Source organism: Colossoma macropomum, unplaced genomic scaffold (genome assembly GCF_904425465.1).
Source record: "Colossoma macropomum unplaced genomic scaffold, Colossoma_macropomum, whole genome shotgun sequence".
In the NCBI taxonomy this organism is placed as follows: Eukaryota; Metazoa; Chordata; class Actinopteri; order Characiformes; family Serrasalmidae; genus Colossoma; species Colossoma macropomum.
Window position 1 is genome coordinate 25,920,658 of NW_023494793.1, and position 16,545 is coordinate 25,937,202.

Genomic DNA, 16,545 nt, shown 5'->3' on the forward strand with positions numbered 1-16,545 from the left:
TTTTTGGCTTGGGATTAAAAAGTTAACATTAGGCCTATTGCAATTATTTGAAACAATCACAGTTATTTGAGATAAAGTTATTTAAGCTGATAACGATTTTGACAGTTATATTATGTCAAGCAAATGTGAGCAAAATGTGAATTGGGGACGCTGGGCTGAGGCAAATATATGTAAATAATAAAGACAGTTAAAAAAGCATTTATTATGACATCATGAGACGTCTAAAAACAAAGTTCTAGCTTCTGACTTGGTGCCCTAGAATGTATAAAGGGCATCATGAGTCAGTGGCTTGCACTTTTATAGCTGCATAAAACGAAGAAGGTTACACGGTTACACATAATCGCCATCATGTTTTTGACACTTTAATCATCAGCTAAAATGTTACGATTGGATCAGCCCTATTTAACACACTGTAGCATGATGACTGGCTACAAGTAGTACAAGCACTATAATGCTTCGTAAGTGTTATATTAGCTGCCATGTCTTCTGTAATATTATCTGTATTAGGCAGAATTTCAACACAAGAACATATGACTTGTATGAATGAATGTAACAGCAGCTTCTACCTTGTTCAAAATCTTCAGTTATTTGATGCACTACAAGAAATTTTAACATGCAAAACCAAAAAAGTTTTGCAAGAGCAGAAACCATAAAAAGCAGAGGCCTTATTTATTGAAGCGAGCCCAGAATGTGTTCTAAATCTGTAAGAACCACAAGACCACACTAGAAAATGTATATATACATACATGTGTATGCACAGCTGATATATAGCATCCGAACTAATATATGGACCATTCTACAGAGTTAGTTCACACAGTAAAGCATTCAATATTCAGACCTTAGACATGTACAAAGTTATGTTATGATCTGTTTAAACTCAAGGCATTGATTAAGATAGTAATAAGCAATTTTTTTTACAAAATCATAATATATAAGGTCATTTCTATTGGGAGGTGTCTGTCCCAAACCCTAACCCCTAAATTTCAACTTGTGAAAATAATACTTAATTTTTTTTTCAAAATAATTTTTAAAAGCTCTTCTTCACTTCTTTTAAAGTAAGCTGAAAGATTTAGAAAATTTCAAAAAATGCTGTGCCATGTTTTCACGTCATTACCGAAACAAAAGTTTTTATTTTAGCTTTATTTTAGCCCCACAATTGCTTGTGAACATAAAATAATTAATTCAGCAAGATCTCAACTCAAACTTACAATAATTTTGATATTTACATTAGACTATCAAATTATTGCATGCAAATGTTAAATTCATACTGCTCATTAAAATGAATTTCCTCTGATAAAAGTTGACTGGAGACATGTAGGAATGAGATTTTTTAGTAAAATTTCATTTCCACAGTATTAACATTCTTACATTCATGACATTCCTAACATCAAGAAGTTGTAGATTAAGCGCTTTGTTATAAAAACATGCTGCCAGCACAATTCATATGTGTCCAAGCTTTAAGGCAAGATCAGCTAGTCTGTATCAAACATCTGCCTTATTCAGCTGTCATCTGTATCACCTGTAGGCAAATCTTGTTACATTAAAGGGGAATTCCACCAAAATTTCAAAATTTCTGTATAATTTAGTGGTTGATATAAACAAAGTCATTCACAGTGGTTTGATGTGAAATGGTTCATTTGCTGAGAAACATAGCGACTCAGATTTCTTTACAGTGGTGAGGAGTCACAATGTCTATAAAATACCCATTTTATTTACTACTGAAAACCACCAGTGAACCTACACACGTCTTCAGGTTTTTATGTAATGCTGATGATTGTAAAACAAGGACTATTTTGCCTTAGAACACCCTTCATGTATCCGTCCACCATAAATGAACTAAACTAAACTGAATAAAACATGTTTTAGACCAAAACTTTGTCACAAAACTACTGTAAAACAATGTCTCACACATCAGGCAGTGTATTCATAACCATTACATGTAATAGCTTTCTGTGAGGACGTCTGGTTCCCATCACCACCACTGTGAACAATTCTGAATCGGTAAGTTTCTCTAGAACAAAGCATTTCACGCCAAACCACTCTGAATGACTTTGTTGTCAATTACCATTTAATTATTAAGCGAACATTTTAGAAATTAAATGGTACCATTAAAAGGCAAGAATGTTTTCACACCTCCTGTATTGCTTCCATTTTGGTGATTCAGTTATTGTACACAGACTTCCATTCATCAGTCCCAGACAGCAGTATGGATTTACTGGCCTCTGAGTAAACAGTAAAACCAATTCATAGTCTAAAAATGTACAACTACTTCTTTTCCTTTTGTACAACTGCTTCTTTCAGACACACTACAACATTCAACCTCCTGTTCTGTTATAGCCTCAGGCAGGCTAGACACTCAAAGAGCAAGCGATCAATCGTACCTCCTGAGCCGCTGCCAATCCTGAGAGATCCAGAGGTTTATAAGTAGACAGAAAGAAATACAAAAGAGGTGTGAAAAAGTCTACACGCTTAAAAAGATGGTTCTTCAAGAGTTCTTTAGTAAGGGGAATGGTTCTATTTAGAACCATGAGTTTTATACTGAACCATTTTGTGCTTATTAAATGGTTCATTGCATGGTGAAATGCTTCTTCAGATTGATGGAGAATGTTTCAAGTTTTAAATCATAACAATATAAGAACCGTTTTTTAAGACGTTTCTATGTAGAACCATATACAACACATTCTCCATCAAACTGAAAAACCATTTCACCATGCAAAGAATCATTTAAGCAGAAAATGGTTCTAAATAGAACTGCTGCTTTTACTAAAGAACCTGTGAAGAACCATCCTTTTTAAGCATACAGGGTTGAAAACAATATTTCACTCCTGTAAACGTCCTTTTGCCATTTTTCAGTGAAGCTGGAGCTTTCAGTGGTCAATCAGTTCCATCATAAGACAAGATAACAGAATATTTTAGCATAACTTGGAATATAATGCACTATATTGCACTGAAAATAGCTGCCATTTTTGTAACTTCCTCATAAAAGGCTAACACCTGTAGTGTTAGAATATATAGGCCTCTTCTTGTCCACAAATGTTATATTAGATTAAAAAGAATGAATTCTGAAATAGGCTAACAGCTAACCGCTAAAATAGCTTGGATGCTGTGGTTTTGCATACTGCCATTTTGGGAAGATGTACAGCAATTGATCTATTGAGCGGGCCTACTTAATTATCAACTACTCTCAAAGGCCCTTTTATTTTCTGAACAGTGCACCTGTGTCCACCCAGTTGTACCGTCTCTGACCATCTCTGCCAACATCAGTCCAGTCAAAAGGACAACAAGAGGCTAATGAGTAGCTAATTAGCTCTGCAGCCTTTTCTCATAAATGAAGGCATACAAATTAATAGAAAGGTAAGAATTAGAGAAATCTGTCTGGAATTGTTATATTAGTGCCAAATTATCTTCTGAAAATATTTCATTGTAAGCATAATATAAACTGAAGTGACTGGGATTTTAAGTATGTTGTAATTTTCACTGTAACCTCAGTGAAGCAAACATGAAATAATGATGTTACAGACATGTTATAAAGTGAATCAGCAATAGCAAAATAATGAAGATAAACTACAAATCAAATATACAATAATTTATATGTGAATACAGAGACATTTAAGGAACATCATCTGCAGCCTGTCTTTCACGTTTCTGCTCGGTGAAGCTACCATATGGTCAGGCGAGAATTGGGCGATGAAGCCAACTGTACTCAAACACTGTTTACACAGGAGCTTCAGTGTCCTACTGACAAACAACACATACACACACACACACACACACACACACTAGCCACAGTCAACGAAACCTTCCAGAACCTTTCACACCGATACAAAAATCTCTATTTCTCACTGTTTTTCTTTCTCTCTGTTTCTCACTCTTTGTCTTTCTCTCTCCCTCTTTCTCAGTCTTTCTCTCTCCTCTTTCTCAGTCTTTCTCTCTCCCTCTCTTTCTAAGTCTTTCTCTCTCCCTCTCTTTCTAAAAGTCTTTCTCCCTCTCTTTCTAAAAGTCCTTCTCTCTCCCTCTCTTTCTCAAAGTCCTTCTCCCTCTCTTTCTCACTGTCTTTCTCTTTCTACTTACTGTCTTTCACTCTGTGTATTTCTCAGTCTTTCTGTCTCTCTTTCTCAATGTTTCTTTTCACTCTCTCACTGTCTTTCTCTCTTCCTCTCTTTCTCACTGTTCTTTTCTCTCCCTCTCTCTCTCAATTTCTCTCTCTCTCTATTTCTCATGGTCTTTCTTTCTCTCTCACTCTCTCTTGCTCTCTCTCTCTTTCTCTCTCTTACTGTCTTTCTCTTTCTTATTGCCTCTCTTTCTCTTTGTATTTCTCACTGTCTCTCTCTCTTTCCTGCCCCTTTTTCTGTCTTTCTCTATTACTCATAGTCTTTCTCTCTGTCTTTCTCACCCTCTCTCTCTCTCACTGTCTTTCTCTTTCTCACTGCCTCTCTCTCCCTCTATTTCTCACCGACTTTCCCACTCTATTTCTGTCTTTGTCCATCTTTCTCACTGTCTTTCTCTTTTTCTGTGTATTTCTCAATGTCTTTGTCTCTCTCTCACCGTCTTTCTCTCGCTCAACTTCTTTGTCTCTTTTTTCTTTATGCCTTTCTTTCTCTCTTTCTCATTGTTTCTCTTTTGCTCCACTTCTCCCTCTTTTTCTGTTTCTCTCTCTCCTTTTCACAGTCCTTCTATTTCTCTCTCTCTCTCTTTTTAACTCTTTCTCTCACTCTCTCTATCACTGTCAAACCTCTCTCTCTCTCTTTTTCTCTCTTTGGTGGGGTTTCCACTCAAACTTTTTGCAAATATAAAGCAAATATCTTAAAACGTTGGTAAAAGACAGTGTTGTTTTGAAAAGAAAGATGTAACATTAATCAACACAATCACAGACGCTGTAGCACACACACACACACACACACACACACACACACGCACACACACGCACACACACGCACACTTTAATACAGTGACCGTTAGTCCAGAGATTTAAGTAGCACAAAGTTACCAAAGAACTCCCAAGACCTTTCACACACAAACTTAAGTAGCCCTGACCCACAGTAACCCTCCTCCTGCTGCTGCACAGCACCTCCTCATTAAAGACTTATCTTTCACTTTTGATTCCTGTTCAGAATATCATGCACATGCGCACACTCACACTCACACTCACAGACAGAAGCTGAAGGCCTCTTACCTTTGAGTACTGTCTGCGGAGGCTGAAGCGCTGCACCATGACTGACCACGACAGACTGCACTCACACTCATACACTCACTCACTTACCAGAAACGCACACCCTCTCCAGCTTATCACCCTTCACCACATATCCGCACAGCCTCTCTCTCTTTCTCTTTCTCTCTCTCTCTCTCTCTCACACACACACACACACACATTCACTCACACACACTGAAGTCTGTATCCAGATGTGTCCAGATGCGCTCCCTCTGCTACATAGTGCTGAGTCTACTGAGACAGGGTAAAGAGAGAGGGAGAGATAGAGAGATAGAGAGAGAGATGGAGAGATGCACTCTGCTGTCCTGCTCTCTACTTATATCCACTATGAACTGTCTCTCTCTCTCTCATACACACACACAGGGCTGTCTCATGCTTCCTGACTGTAAGCTGAGCGATGTTGCTAGGGGGTGTGAAGGGGGTAGAGAGGGGGAGGGTTCCTTCCCCTGAGAGAGAGGAGAGAGAGAGAGAGAGAGAGAGAGAGAAAGACAGAGAGGATAGAGCAGTAAAGAAAGGTTTTGGAGGGTATAATGGGGATAAATTGGGTGTGGTTTCCTTTATAAATGATAGATAAATGTCAAACAGACCCATACTGCTACACACACACACACACACACACATATACATATAGAAACATACACCACACCCTTCTGTATCATATAAAGAAAAAGATATATGCTTTCTAGTAACAATAACATCATAAATCATTAATAGTACTAATTGTTATTTAACACTGTTAACTAGTGTTAACTAACCAAGACCATTAGAGGCGAGTCTGAGTCAATACTGAGAGAAGGAGCGGCAGAGACCAAGACAAGACTAAGACCAAATTAAGATTTTTTGGAAAGTAAAAATAAAAATAAGAAAAGGGGGAGCTTTATTTTATATATATAACTTAAACTATGTTCATGCTATTCTAATGGAAATTAGATGTCATGTTCATGGAAATGCAATTTTATGTTCAGGTTAAAAATGCACTATGTAAGATTTGGGATTTTAGAGACCTCTTTGGTGAAAATGTGTAATTGCACACAATGTGTGGAAGAGACAGCTTAGTTAAAACTTGATGAAGGACGTGTCATCCGAGGACATAAGTGAATGATCTGCTATCGTCATCATATCTTCATCAGTATAAGGTTGATTTTGCATTTGAGACCTAAACATTGAGCTAGACCTTCTATTCAAGCCTGTGCATGTGACGTTAATATATAAAAATGTATGACATGGTCTGAAAAACTCCCCCAAAATCAGACCTGACACTTCTGACTTTTAATTGACTACTTCAGGCTTTATAAGGCAACTCACAGCAGGGCATGGACTGTGCACTGTTTTTAGTTCTTCTCCCTAGTCAGTAAAGCTACTTCTTTTAATTTTAACTTCTAGTGCAGCTTTAATGTGAAGCCTGTGTAATAGTAATAAACACATTCTGATAAAGCTTATTTTGTCCATTCATACGGCTATAACAAAATGCATTGCTTTTCAAACGGACAAATCACACACACAGACACACACACACGCACACTGCAAGAGAATGACCCATTGACCTTATGATATTGAAAGGTCAAAACTCCTCAAAGTTATCCAGAGACTACAGAAATCACTGGCTTGCAAAAGGACCCCATGTTTCCATGGCAACAGATCAAATGACCTCATCGACCTTGAGCTGCATCAGTGCTGCTGTCTGAGCAAAACGTGTCTCTCATAAATACACACACACACACACACACACACACACACACACACAGACACATGCACACATGAACACAGACAGCTTCTAAAGTCAGGCTACACAGCCGGGTATTCATCTGTGTGTGTGTGTGTGACCGCATGTGTATCTGTCTGCCAAGCTCTCCTCACAGCCAGTGGTTGAACTGACCTGGTATTAGAGCTCCTTCTAGTGGCCACAAGTCTTTACTCTCATTTCCACCCTGTTACATCCTCTTCAGGGAGGCATTTCCAGCCCTGCCATGATTTATAACTCGCTCAGTTCACTACAAACCAGCCCAACTTGTCTGTATATTACGTTTCAAGTTCTGAGCAACACCAGAAATTAGTTTATTTTATGTTATGTAAATTAAACAAAGTTATCCTTATTAATGTGTAATATCATACAGTGTCTATTCACAATTTGTGTGCAAGCTTTAAAGAGTTTTCTGTACGATTTCAGACTGAGTTATAATGTAAAAACAGAAGATCAGTGCTTAGTCTTAAACCCTACTCAAGCTGGATTACTTTTACCAGATAAGGTCCAGTAATTTGTAAGGGATTCAAGATTCAGATTACAGTCCTGATAAAGGAACTGTGTCAAGAGCTCAATTTCAGCAGTATAACTAAAGGAGCTCCACATTAGGCAAATTATAGAAGGTGATTCACTCTGGAATCGTTAGGCTGTGTTCACATTAGCAAGATAAAGTGGCACAAATCCAATTTTTGGCCTTAATGTGACAGATCAGATTTTTTTCAGAACTGTGTAAACGCACACAACCTGACTTTTTCAAACCAGATCTCAGCCACTTTGGCTATGTTCACATTACAAGCCTCACCGCTCAATACAAGTTTTTTGTCAGAGCCGATCTTCCTAACTTGGTGGTCCACATTCCTGTAGGTCAGTGACTCAAATCTGTCATGAATGTGAATGGACCTGAGTCCCAGATGCACACATCCTAATCAATAACGTCAAGTGAATTAACCATGTGTATCATGCACAACAAACAAACTAAACAGCAGAACAAGCCTTCATCACAAAGAATGTGCAAAAACAGATCCCTATCCTGGAAAAAGCAAGAAACACTTTTGGAGCGACTGTGAAAGAGACTACATGTTTGACAAAATGAAGAATTTATGTTATTCTTCATCATCCAGATGACGCATATTCATATTTTCTGTCAAAAAAACCTGGCATGATGATGAGTTTTACCTCACCTTTACAGCATGTCTTCTTCTGAGGTTGCAAAGCAGAAGTCTGAGTACTGCCTGACTCATGTAGACCCGGAGTTTTCCCATCATATGACTACCCAAGTGCATGTAAACGTACCGAATGACTGACAAAATCAGATTTTTTATCATATTATTAAGTGCCTGAAAACATACCTATTGATTTTGCACCATTTACTAGCACTACCTTCAGGTTAGCTGCTGCTGCCATAGTAACACTGAATGATGGTGCATGCGCAGTGAAAGACATCCACATGAATTCCGTTCCGATTCCGATGAATTCTAAGACTACATGGCCACGAATCAGATATGCATCCGATCTAAGACTGCGTATAAGAATTGGCTCAGATCTGATTTGAAAAGAACAAATTTGTGTGTCCACACAGCTCTGAAAAAACAGATCTGTGTTACATTAAGGCAAAAAATCAGATTTGTTCCACTTAATCTGGCAATGTGAAAGTAGCCTTTCACACTTGGTCCTAGATCAGATACATATGCGATCCACTGTGCCACCGTGCCGCCCCCTTGTCCATACATTCAAGAAATAAAATAAATATTATAAGAAAGGATAATATGGATCAGACATGGAACAGAGCGAGATGTGAGTGAGGAGCGGAAAATAGAAAACCCGGTGCGGAGCTGGAGCAGAGTAATTACGGAAAATGTTTGAGTGAGGAGTAGAAATGTCTGCTGCTCCATTCCACTCACATGCTCTGCATGCCAGCACAGGCCGAGGAACGCATTTCAATACATTTTATTATTGAAAAATTGCTGGGGGAAATTGGTTGGTTTTCTTGTTTTTTTTGCTCCTAAGATAATATGCCAGCATGTTAGTTTGCCAGATCAATGTATCTCCTCTGCTTATGAACATACAAAAAGATGGTTCTTCAAGGGTTCTTCAGTAAAGAGAATGGTTCTGTTCAGAACCATGAGTTCTTTACATGGTGAAATAGTTCCTCCAATTGATAGGGAATGTGTTGTACATGGTTCTGAGAGCTACTCAGAGCAAATTACCCCCAAATTACCCTCATATCAGTAGAAGAACCCAAAAAGGTACGATACAAGCTTGACATCAAAACCATAAAGGAACCCTTTTAGCTCCTATATAGAACTATTTTCAAAAAAGATTCTAGATATGATAGAATCAATCTGAAGGACGCTTTCACCATGCAAAGTACCATTTAAGCAAGAAATGGTTCTGTACAGAACTCATGGTTCTAATCAGATCAGTTTCCTTTACTAAAGAACCATTCTTTTAAGAGTGTAGCTAACATCAGCTAGCCATCTCTGGCTTTTTTAAGTCCTTGATAGCAAATCCTTGGCAACATGCAACACAGTGAGACACTCATGTTTTGGAATAGCAAAGTACAACATACTCACAAATATGTGCAAATGTTTCACATTGTACAACTTTGTTAAAACATAAAGTCAGTATTTTACTGATGTGTTAAGGACTTTACACACCAAATGTGATTTATTTGTGCGATTTACTCAGATGACAGTAAACTAATTCTAGCAAGTGTATAACTGATGGGATTTTTCACAAGAAAAGTGATTTTTTGGATGATGAAAATGTGACATTACTTTATTCGACCCCTGTTTGATTTATGCAAACTTTCACCAGCGACAAACTGGACTACAAATGCCTAGTTATTTGTGGAAGAACTCAAAGTTTCAGCTTCTGAATGAAGTGATGATTTTTTTTTCATGGCACGAACAATTGGGCAAAATTCCAATTGGGCAGAATTGTGTCACGTGTGGTCTATATAGTTTTGATGTGAAAAATAATAATTATGATTTTCTTTCAATTAAAAAATAAATATGTAGGACTCTTGCCTCATTCTGAAGTCCAACTCTGCATGTTCACTTCAAAAGAAAAAAAATCCTCTCCAAACCAAATGAGTTGCTCTCTCCACGATTGTACATTAACAAAAAATTTGCTTGTATAACTGCCACAAACATATAATAAATAAATTTCACGTTGACCTTTTGCCCTGAGGGCCATCTTACGACATATGACATAACTGGCATGCTGACAACACTGGCAACTGATAACAAACTAAAGGCTTTGCAGTAATGGCAGAGGTTGCTAAGCAACGTTTGCTAAGCAATGATTGGAGGGCTGAGGAAAAGCAGGTGGAGCTTGGTGGAAAGTGTAATGATTTGTTTGGCCATAATACAATGACAGCACCCAAAGAATAAAGTTCAATAAAACATTCTTTCCTCATTTGATTGGGTAGCCCTGTGATCAATCTGGGTAGGCCCAGGCCCACCCAAGCCTACCTGTATCTTTTGCCCCTGCTTTGAAAGTGTTTTTCAAAATCCAATGGAAGAAATACAGTCAAGAGTGTGAAAAACACACACACATGTATTATGAAAGTATGTATGAGGTGTAGCAACACGTCTAAAGAGGAAAACCGGGGCTGTGTATCTAAACCAGCTGCAATTGAGGAAATGGTAAAAGCAATCCAAGCATAAGCCGCAGCATTTTTCAAATATGCAACCAGGGTCTTTAGGCCCTTCCCATTTCACCCCTTGCCACTTAGCCCTTAGCCCTCCGTTTTGTGCGTTCACACCTAGGGGTAGGGTGTCCCAATTTTTGTTGAGGCACACTCCAAACAGAGCATTATGAGACAAAAAGAAAACATGGCAAAATGGCTGTGCAAGCGACCAAAGAAATCCACAAATGGAAGTATTTTAAAAAATACGATAACCATTGTATTATCTTAGTTTAATGTTGTGACAATGTATTATCATCCTTTTCTTCATAACAAGCATAAAAATGTATAGTAGTATGCTGATGTCTCGGTAGCTAGCTAGCTAAATTTCCTGTTCCACCTTAAATGGTGCAGCAGTTGCATTCTGGCACCTAAGGGGTCAGAACTGCTGCAACAAGGTGGAAAAGAAAGTTCGAACAAGAGGCTGGCGAACAGCTGACTTCAGCTTCATATGACTGAAGAATTAGGGGTGGGCAATTAGAAATAATTGTCTCATCCCCCTCTTTGAAGGCATATGATTCCCTAAATTGAACTAAAGCCCAGCAGTGAGGTTTCTGAACTTTACCTTCCTCTGCTTTCACTGCAGACCGGGAGGGTTGCCTACAGAGCAGCGCTAGTAGCCTGTTAATGAAGTAATGTCCTTTTTATTTGAGGATTGTCCCATTTCGTAGAGGAAGATTTCAACCACTACCCCTTGTAACTCAGTTCTAAGGGGCAAGGTGACACAAGTGGTAGGAGAAAAAATAAGAAATGGTATTGGGCCATAATCTTAAGCTGTAGGATCTCCTTAGTCCACTGAAAGAAATGGCTCTAAAGTCAGCATTTGTTTCTTACCTTCTCTGCCTCCTCAGTTGACTGGTAGCCAAGGCTCGTGTCCAAGAGGGCGGGGCTGTTGGGTGTGTCGGAGGAGGAGGACGAGCGCGAGTGCTCTGCCTGCAGCACTGCATCATGGGTGGCATGGCGAAGGATCAGGGGGCTTCCTCTCAAAGGCGGGTCCACCGCGGTCCCGCCCACTTTGGCCCGACGGCTCTGCAGGCTGGTGCCTCGCCTCATGCCGGTGGGCGGGGCACTGCCACGTCCGCCAATGGCAGCTGCAGAGGGGGCGGGACCAAAGCGCAGGTCATTCTCAGGGTCAAGGGTTTGGTCCAAGGGGTCACATTTAGGGTCCTCACAAAGGGGAACAAACGAGAAAGAGGAGGAGCAGTGGGAGGAGTCAAACGAATGTGGGCGGGGCAAGTATTTACGATGAGGCTGAAAGAACTGCCTCAAGCTCTGACCCAGCGCTCCCACCCCACCCAGGGCACTGTGGGTAATTTTGGACAGAGCATGCTGCGACTGAAGTGACCTCTTTACCCCTGATCCAGGAAGCCTAAATCGCTTGGGTACCAGTGGATTACGGCTGGAATGTGGAAACAAGCTCCGCCCTTTTTTGTGGGCAGATGTGTCAAAGGCACTACCACCGTGATCCATTAGAGGGGGCTAGTGTGCTTCTTATGCAGAAAGGCCTTTCAGAATAGAGGTGTGAGCTAACAAGAGTTTGGATGTGACATTCAATCAATTGATATGTTTTTCAGTTGGCTTGAATCCCGTCAGCAGCATTCTATTGGCTCTCCTGAGGTCATGCATCGGTCAGTCAGCTGAAAAGCATGCTTGTTTAACAGAGGGAAAACAACACAGACCATTCATTATTGGTGGAGGTTAACAGAACGAAGTGAGAGACTGACAAACCAACAACAGACAGGACAACTAATAGTGCATATTGAAAGATGTCAATCCATATAAACGCCACAAACTTAGGAAATGTTTAGGACATAGGGCTGGCCAATTTGAACTGCCCAGTATTGGAAGCAATATAATGACACAGACTATGTGTCCAAAAGTCTACAGACATGCCTTCTAACTGGTGAATTTGGCTATTTTAAAGTGCACACTTCCGAGGCCATAGTTCCGTGGAGCAGGAACTATGGCCTCGGAAGTGATGGAGCTCCATCCAATACCTTTTGGATGAACTGGAGTGGCGTTTGTGATCCAGAGCTAGTCATCTAACATCACTATCTTACTTCACTAATGCTCCTGTGGCTGAATGCAATCAAGTTCTCACAGCAACGTTCCAACATTTATTGTAAAGCCTTTTTAAAAGAGTAAAGCTGGTACTTCAGCAAAGAGGGGACAAACTTCCTCCTGATACCCTTAATTTCAGAAGAAACACTGGGTCACAAGCAGGGGTCTACAAACTTTTGGACATATAGTGTATCATGGCATACAAAACAAAAACCTCTTCATATTCATGCAGGATTTTATGGTTTTCAGGCAGTAAAAAAGTCAATAATGAAATGTTATACATCATATGGCTATGATAAAAGTCATATTAGTATTCACTTTTATGTCATTATTCCTCCTACCCTATATTAATATAAAATTAATCTTCAGCCATCCATTATTAAATGATCTGTCATCGTCAAGCAATAGAAAAATGTTTCACCACCTAAATTGATTCATCTTCTAAATGGAACTCAAACCAAAACTCATCCAAAGATGGAACAGTTAACAGCATTGGATAAAAATCAGCAACACACACACACCAGCACATCAATCACAAACCAGCAGCACAATCACAAACCAGCAGCACAACCACAAACCAGCATAGTCTTGTAGTTTTTGTTTTTTTTTACACAATCACGGAAGATTTTACCCAAATCTGGAGTAACATTTGTGATCCAGACTGAATTTCACATAAATGCAGAATTACACATAACTGCACTCAGTTTCTTATGCTACCATGTTCCTCAGTTCACTATTAGCAGCATAGCGTTGAATTATGAACATCAGCTACCTTAGTACCCCACATGGAAATGTGGGAAGAAGTCTAGCTATTCACTTGCAACACCGCAAACCAGTAGTACAGTTAGGATGGTTAACAACTTTTTTCCATGTTGAAATTATGGAAAGCAAAAACAATCATGGGTTTGGGGAAATAGAGAAGGGCTGTGGTGCAGAACTGCTGTAGTTTACTTATTTATGTTCTGTCTTGATACATATTTACTGTATATGGGTCATTGACGTGATGTGCATTTTTTGTGTCCAAGTCCATTATTTTCCCAAAGATTATTTACTAAATACATGACATTTACATATACATATATATATATATATATATATATATATATATATATATATGTGTCACGTATATATTTATATACATATATTATTTTATATGTATAATATTTAACAGTAACTCTTTTATGTGAAACAATTTTCAGTGCAGTCAGTTAAAATTCATTTTAGTTTATTTGCCTCCAAACATCTAAAAATGTCAGGTGTCCAACCACATAAGTTAATTGAGTAAACTATCAAAAAGGGTAATTCAATTATATAAAACTTTAAAAATAAAAAGTTAATGCAAAATAAGCCAACTTTAAAAGTGCTCAACTCAATGAAAAACTTTTGTCCACAAATTCTTACTTCCTGAAATGTCAAACAGTACAACGAAAAACAAAGGACTCTGACATGTTTTTACAAAAGATGGGCCAGGCTATTGTATCATAAGTTACCTTCATGGTGCAATGCCAAGGTCAGTAGCCCTTTCACAAATTTTGGAAAAATTGTCACCTTTGAGTAATTTTTAGAATGGTTCAATTTACAGTGTCAGGTGGTGTGCCCTCAGGAATGTGTAATTGCTATAATAATGTTTATTATTTGAAAAAAAGTAAGTATAAACTCAAGTTCAAGGAGAAAAGTTTCTATGGGTGTCTTAAGTACATGTTGGTTTAATTTGAATTTAGTCTGAAAAGTCAGGTGGCACAACCAGTAAGTCAAATGGGGCATCCAGACCAGCACAGTTTAAATAACTGAAACAGGCAATTAGAAGCTTTCATAACACTAACTATATTTAACATATAAAATGCACATAGATATATATGCAAATATATATGCTGATATAAAAAATGCACATCATGTCCATTTTAAAAACTGTCATTTTGAAATAATTATGTCATTGACCCATATTACACCAGAATACATGTTATTAGGAAATGTGTATTATCATATGTAATCATAATTATGAATATTCATCAATATTGAATGATATGGTAAAATATATTGTGATTAGATGTTTGGCAATGTGTCTCACAGATGGACATAAGTGTCTAATGGAGAAGAAAAGTGCAGACCTACACCATCTGCTGGTTGCATTTAAAACATTTTGAAGCACAGGGGGCAGTTTGATGATGTTCCTTCCCTATTAGCAGGGCTCAAATCTAAAGCCATTTGAATCATAAAAAGGTCAAGATAAAAATACAACAAAAAATATCTGATAATGGATTTCGTCTTGCACAAAAATCACATATAGTTTATACACTCAAACCAGCAGTGATATGCAGTCATCACTTTGCATCATCAAAAATGTTTGGACCATCCTACTTGAATCCCTATTATACAGCCTGTATGTTATGCATTTGCACAAAAACGTCCACCAGGACAATGCCATAAACATCACCAGATAAAGGCATGTGAGTTAGCTACACATTCATTTGACTGCAGAGAAAAGCAGTGAGAAAGAGGCACAAAAGGCACTTACCATCAGATCAACACAGCCCGGCTTTTCTCAAAGTACAGGGTCAGCTAAACAGAGAAAGAAAAGTATGAGAGAATTAAACAACAGATAATAGGTAATAGTTATTAATAAATAAAAATAAGTAGATAAAGGTAGGGTGCTCAACTTCAAAGACTGTTTTGTCGTCTAAAATATTTAATTATTATTATTAAATTTGCATGGTGAATAGGTTCTTCAGATTGATGGAGAATGTGTTACATATGGTTCTATATAGAACCTTTTTGAAAATGGTTCTATGTAGCCCTGTAACAGGTTCTGCCATTGTTCCAATTTCAAGCTTGTAATAATAGTCAATAGTCAATAATCAATCTTAAAAACAATTTCACCCTGCAAAGAACTATTTAAGCATGAACATGATTCTACATGGAACTCATGGTTCTAGATAGAACCACTGCTTTTCTAAAGAACCCTTGAAGTATTATTTAAGGGTAGACTGTTTCAGCTATGCAACATTCTTTGGTTTTTTATTTTATAGACAACAATATCAAACAGTGTCAGAAACCACATACGCAAGTCAGTTGGAGATTATTTAGGTAACTCAAAGACATAAATTAAAACACAAAAATGATCTATGTTGAGAAATAAGTGAATACTCATTTTTATGTATTACTGTTATGCCCAAGAACCTAATAGAAATGGTTTGGAATGTCCCCAAACCTCAACACTCATTAAGAATGCGAAAAGACCTATAAATATACATGATTATGCAAATTGTAAACGCCCTCTTGCTGCCCCATTTTTCAAACCCCGCCCCTTCTCCCCACTGCTCTGCATGTTGAACATAGACTGTATATAAGATATGACTCTAAAAAGAACCACTGTTTTTACTACAGACTACCACTGAAAGAACATTAAGTGTGTGAGCAGCCACTTTAGCAAGCCTGAGTTTTGTTGCTTCTTTTTATATAATTTTCATAGAATAATATGTCATACAGTGTCAGAAACAACATAAGCCTATTTGAGATTACTCTGCATGAGATTAAATAGCATGATGCTACATTAGCTTCATAGCTTCAGTGCTAAATAAGCAAACTCCACCCAGCATCAAAGTATATATAATATATATATATATATATATATATGTACATACACTTTTGAAAAAAGAAAAAAGTATGAAATTATGAATTTGTCTGTTTATATCAGCTTGTTTGTCTTTAGTCTATTTCATACTCATGTCATGCTGTTAAAACACTGTTGTAAAGCATGTATTAACCTGTTTTTTAACTCTTAAGGGTTGAATGGAGTGTTGACTTCAAACATGGCTGTTCATTGTTACATCAAATATAAATAGA

The 16,545-nt window shown here is 38.0% G+C and overlaps 1 protein-coding gene across 3 annotated transcripts in view; it reads right to left on the reverse strand.

The window, feature by feature from the left end:
- The window catches only part of tmcc1a (transmembrane and coiled-coil domain family 1a), a 58,510-nt gene extending 43,275 nt beyond the window's left edge, over positions 1–15,235 (reverse strand). Inside the window, exons 1-2 of one of the 3 annotated variants that reach the window (XM_036578948.1) lie at positions 15,218–15,235; positions 11,476–11,808 (exon numbers count right to left, since the gene is read on the reverse strand). In XM_036578948.1, coding sequence (XP_036434841.1) covers positions 11,476–11,808; positions 15,218–15,220 — 336 coding nt within the window. In that variant the 5' untranslated portion in view covers positions 15,221–15,235. Of the gene's footprint in view, positions 1–5,173; positions 5,566–11,475; positions 12,379–15,217 lie in introns of those variants that run through there. The other 2 variants (XM_036578947.1, XM_036578952.1) reach the window with 2 other exon arrangements.
- Positions 15,236–16,545: the final 1,310 nt, after the last annotated feature.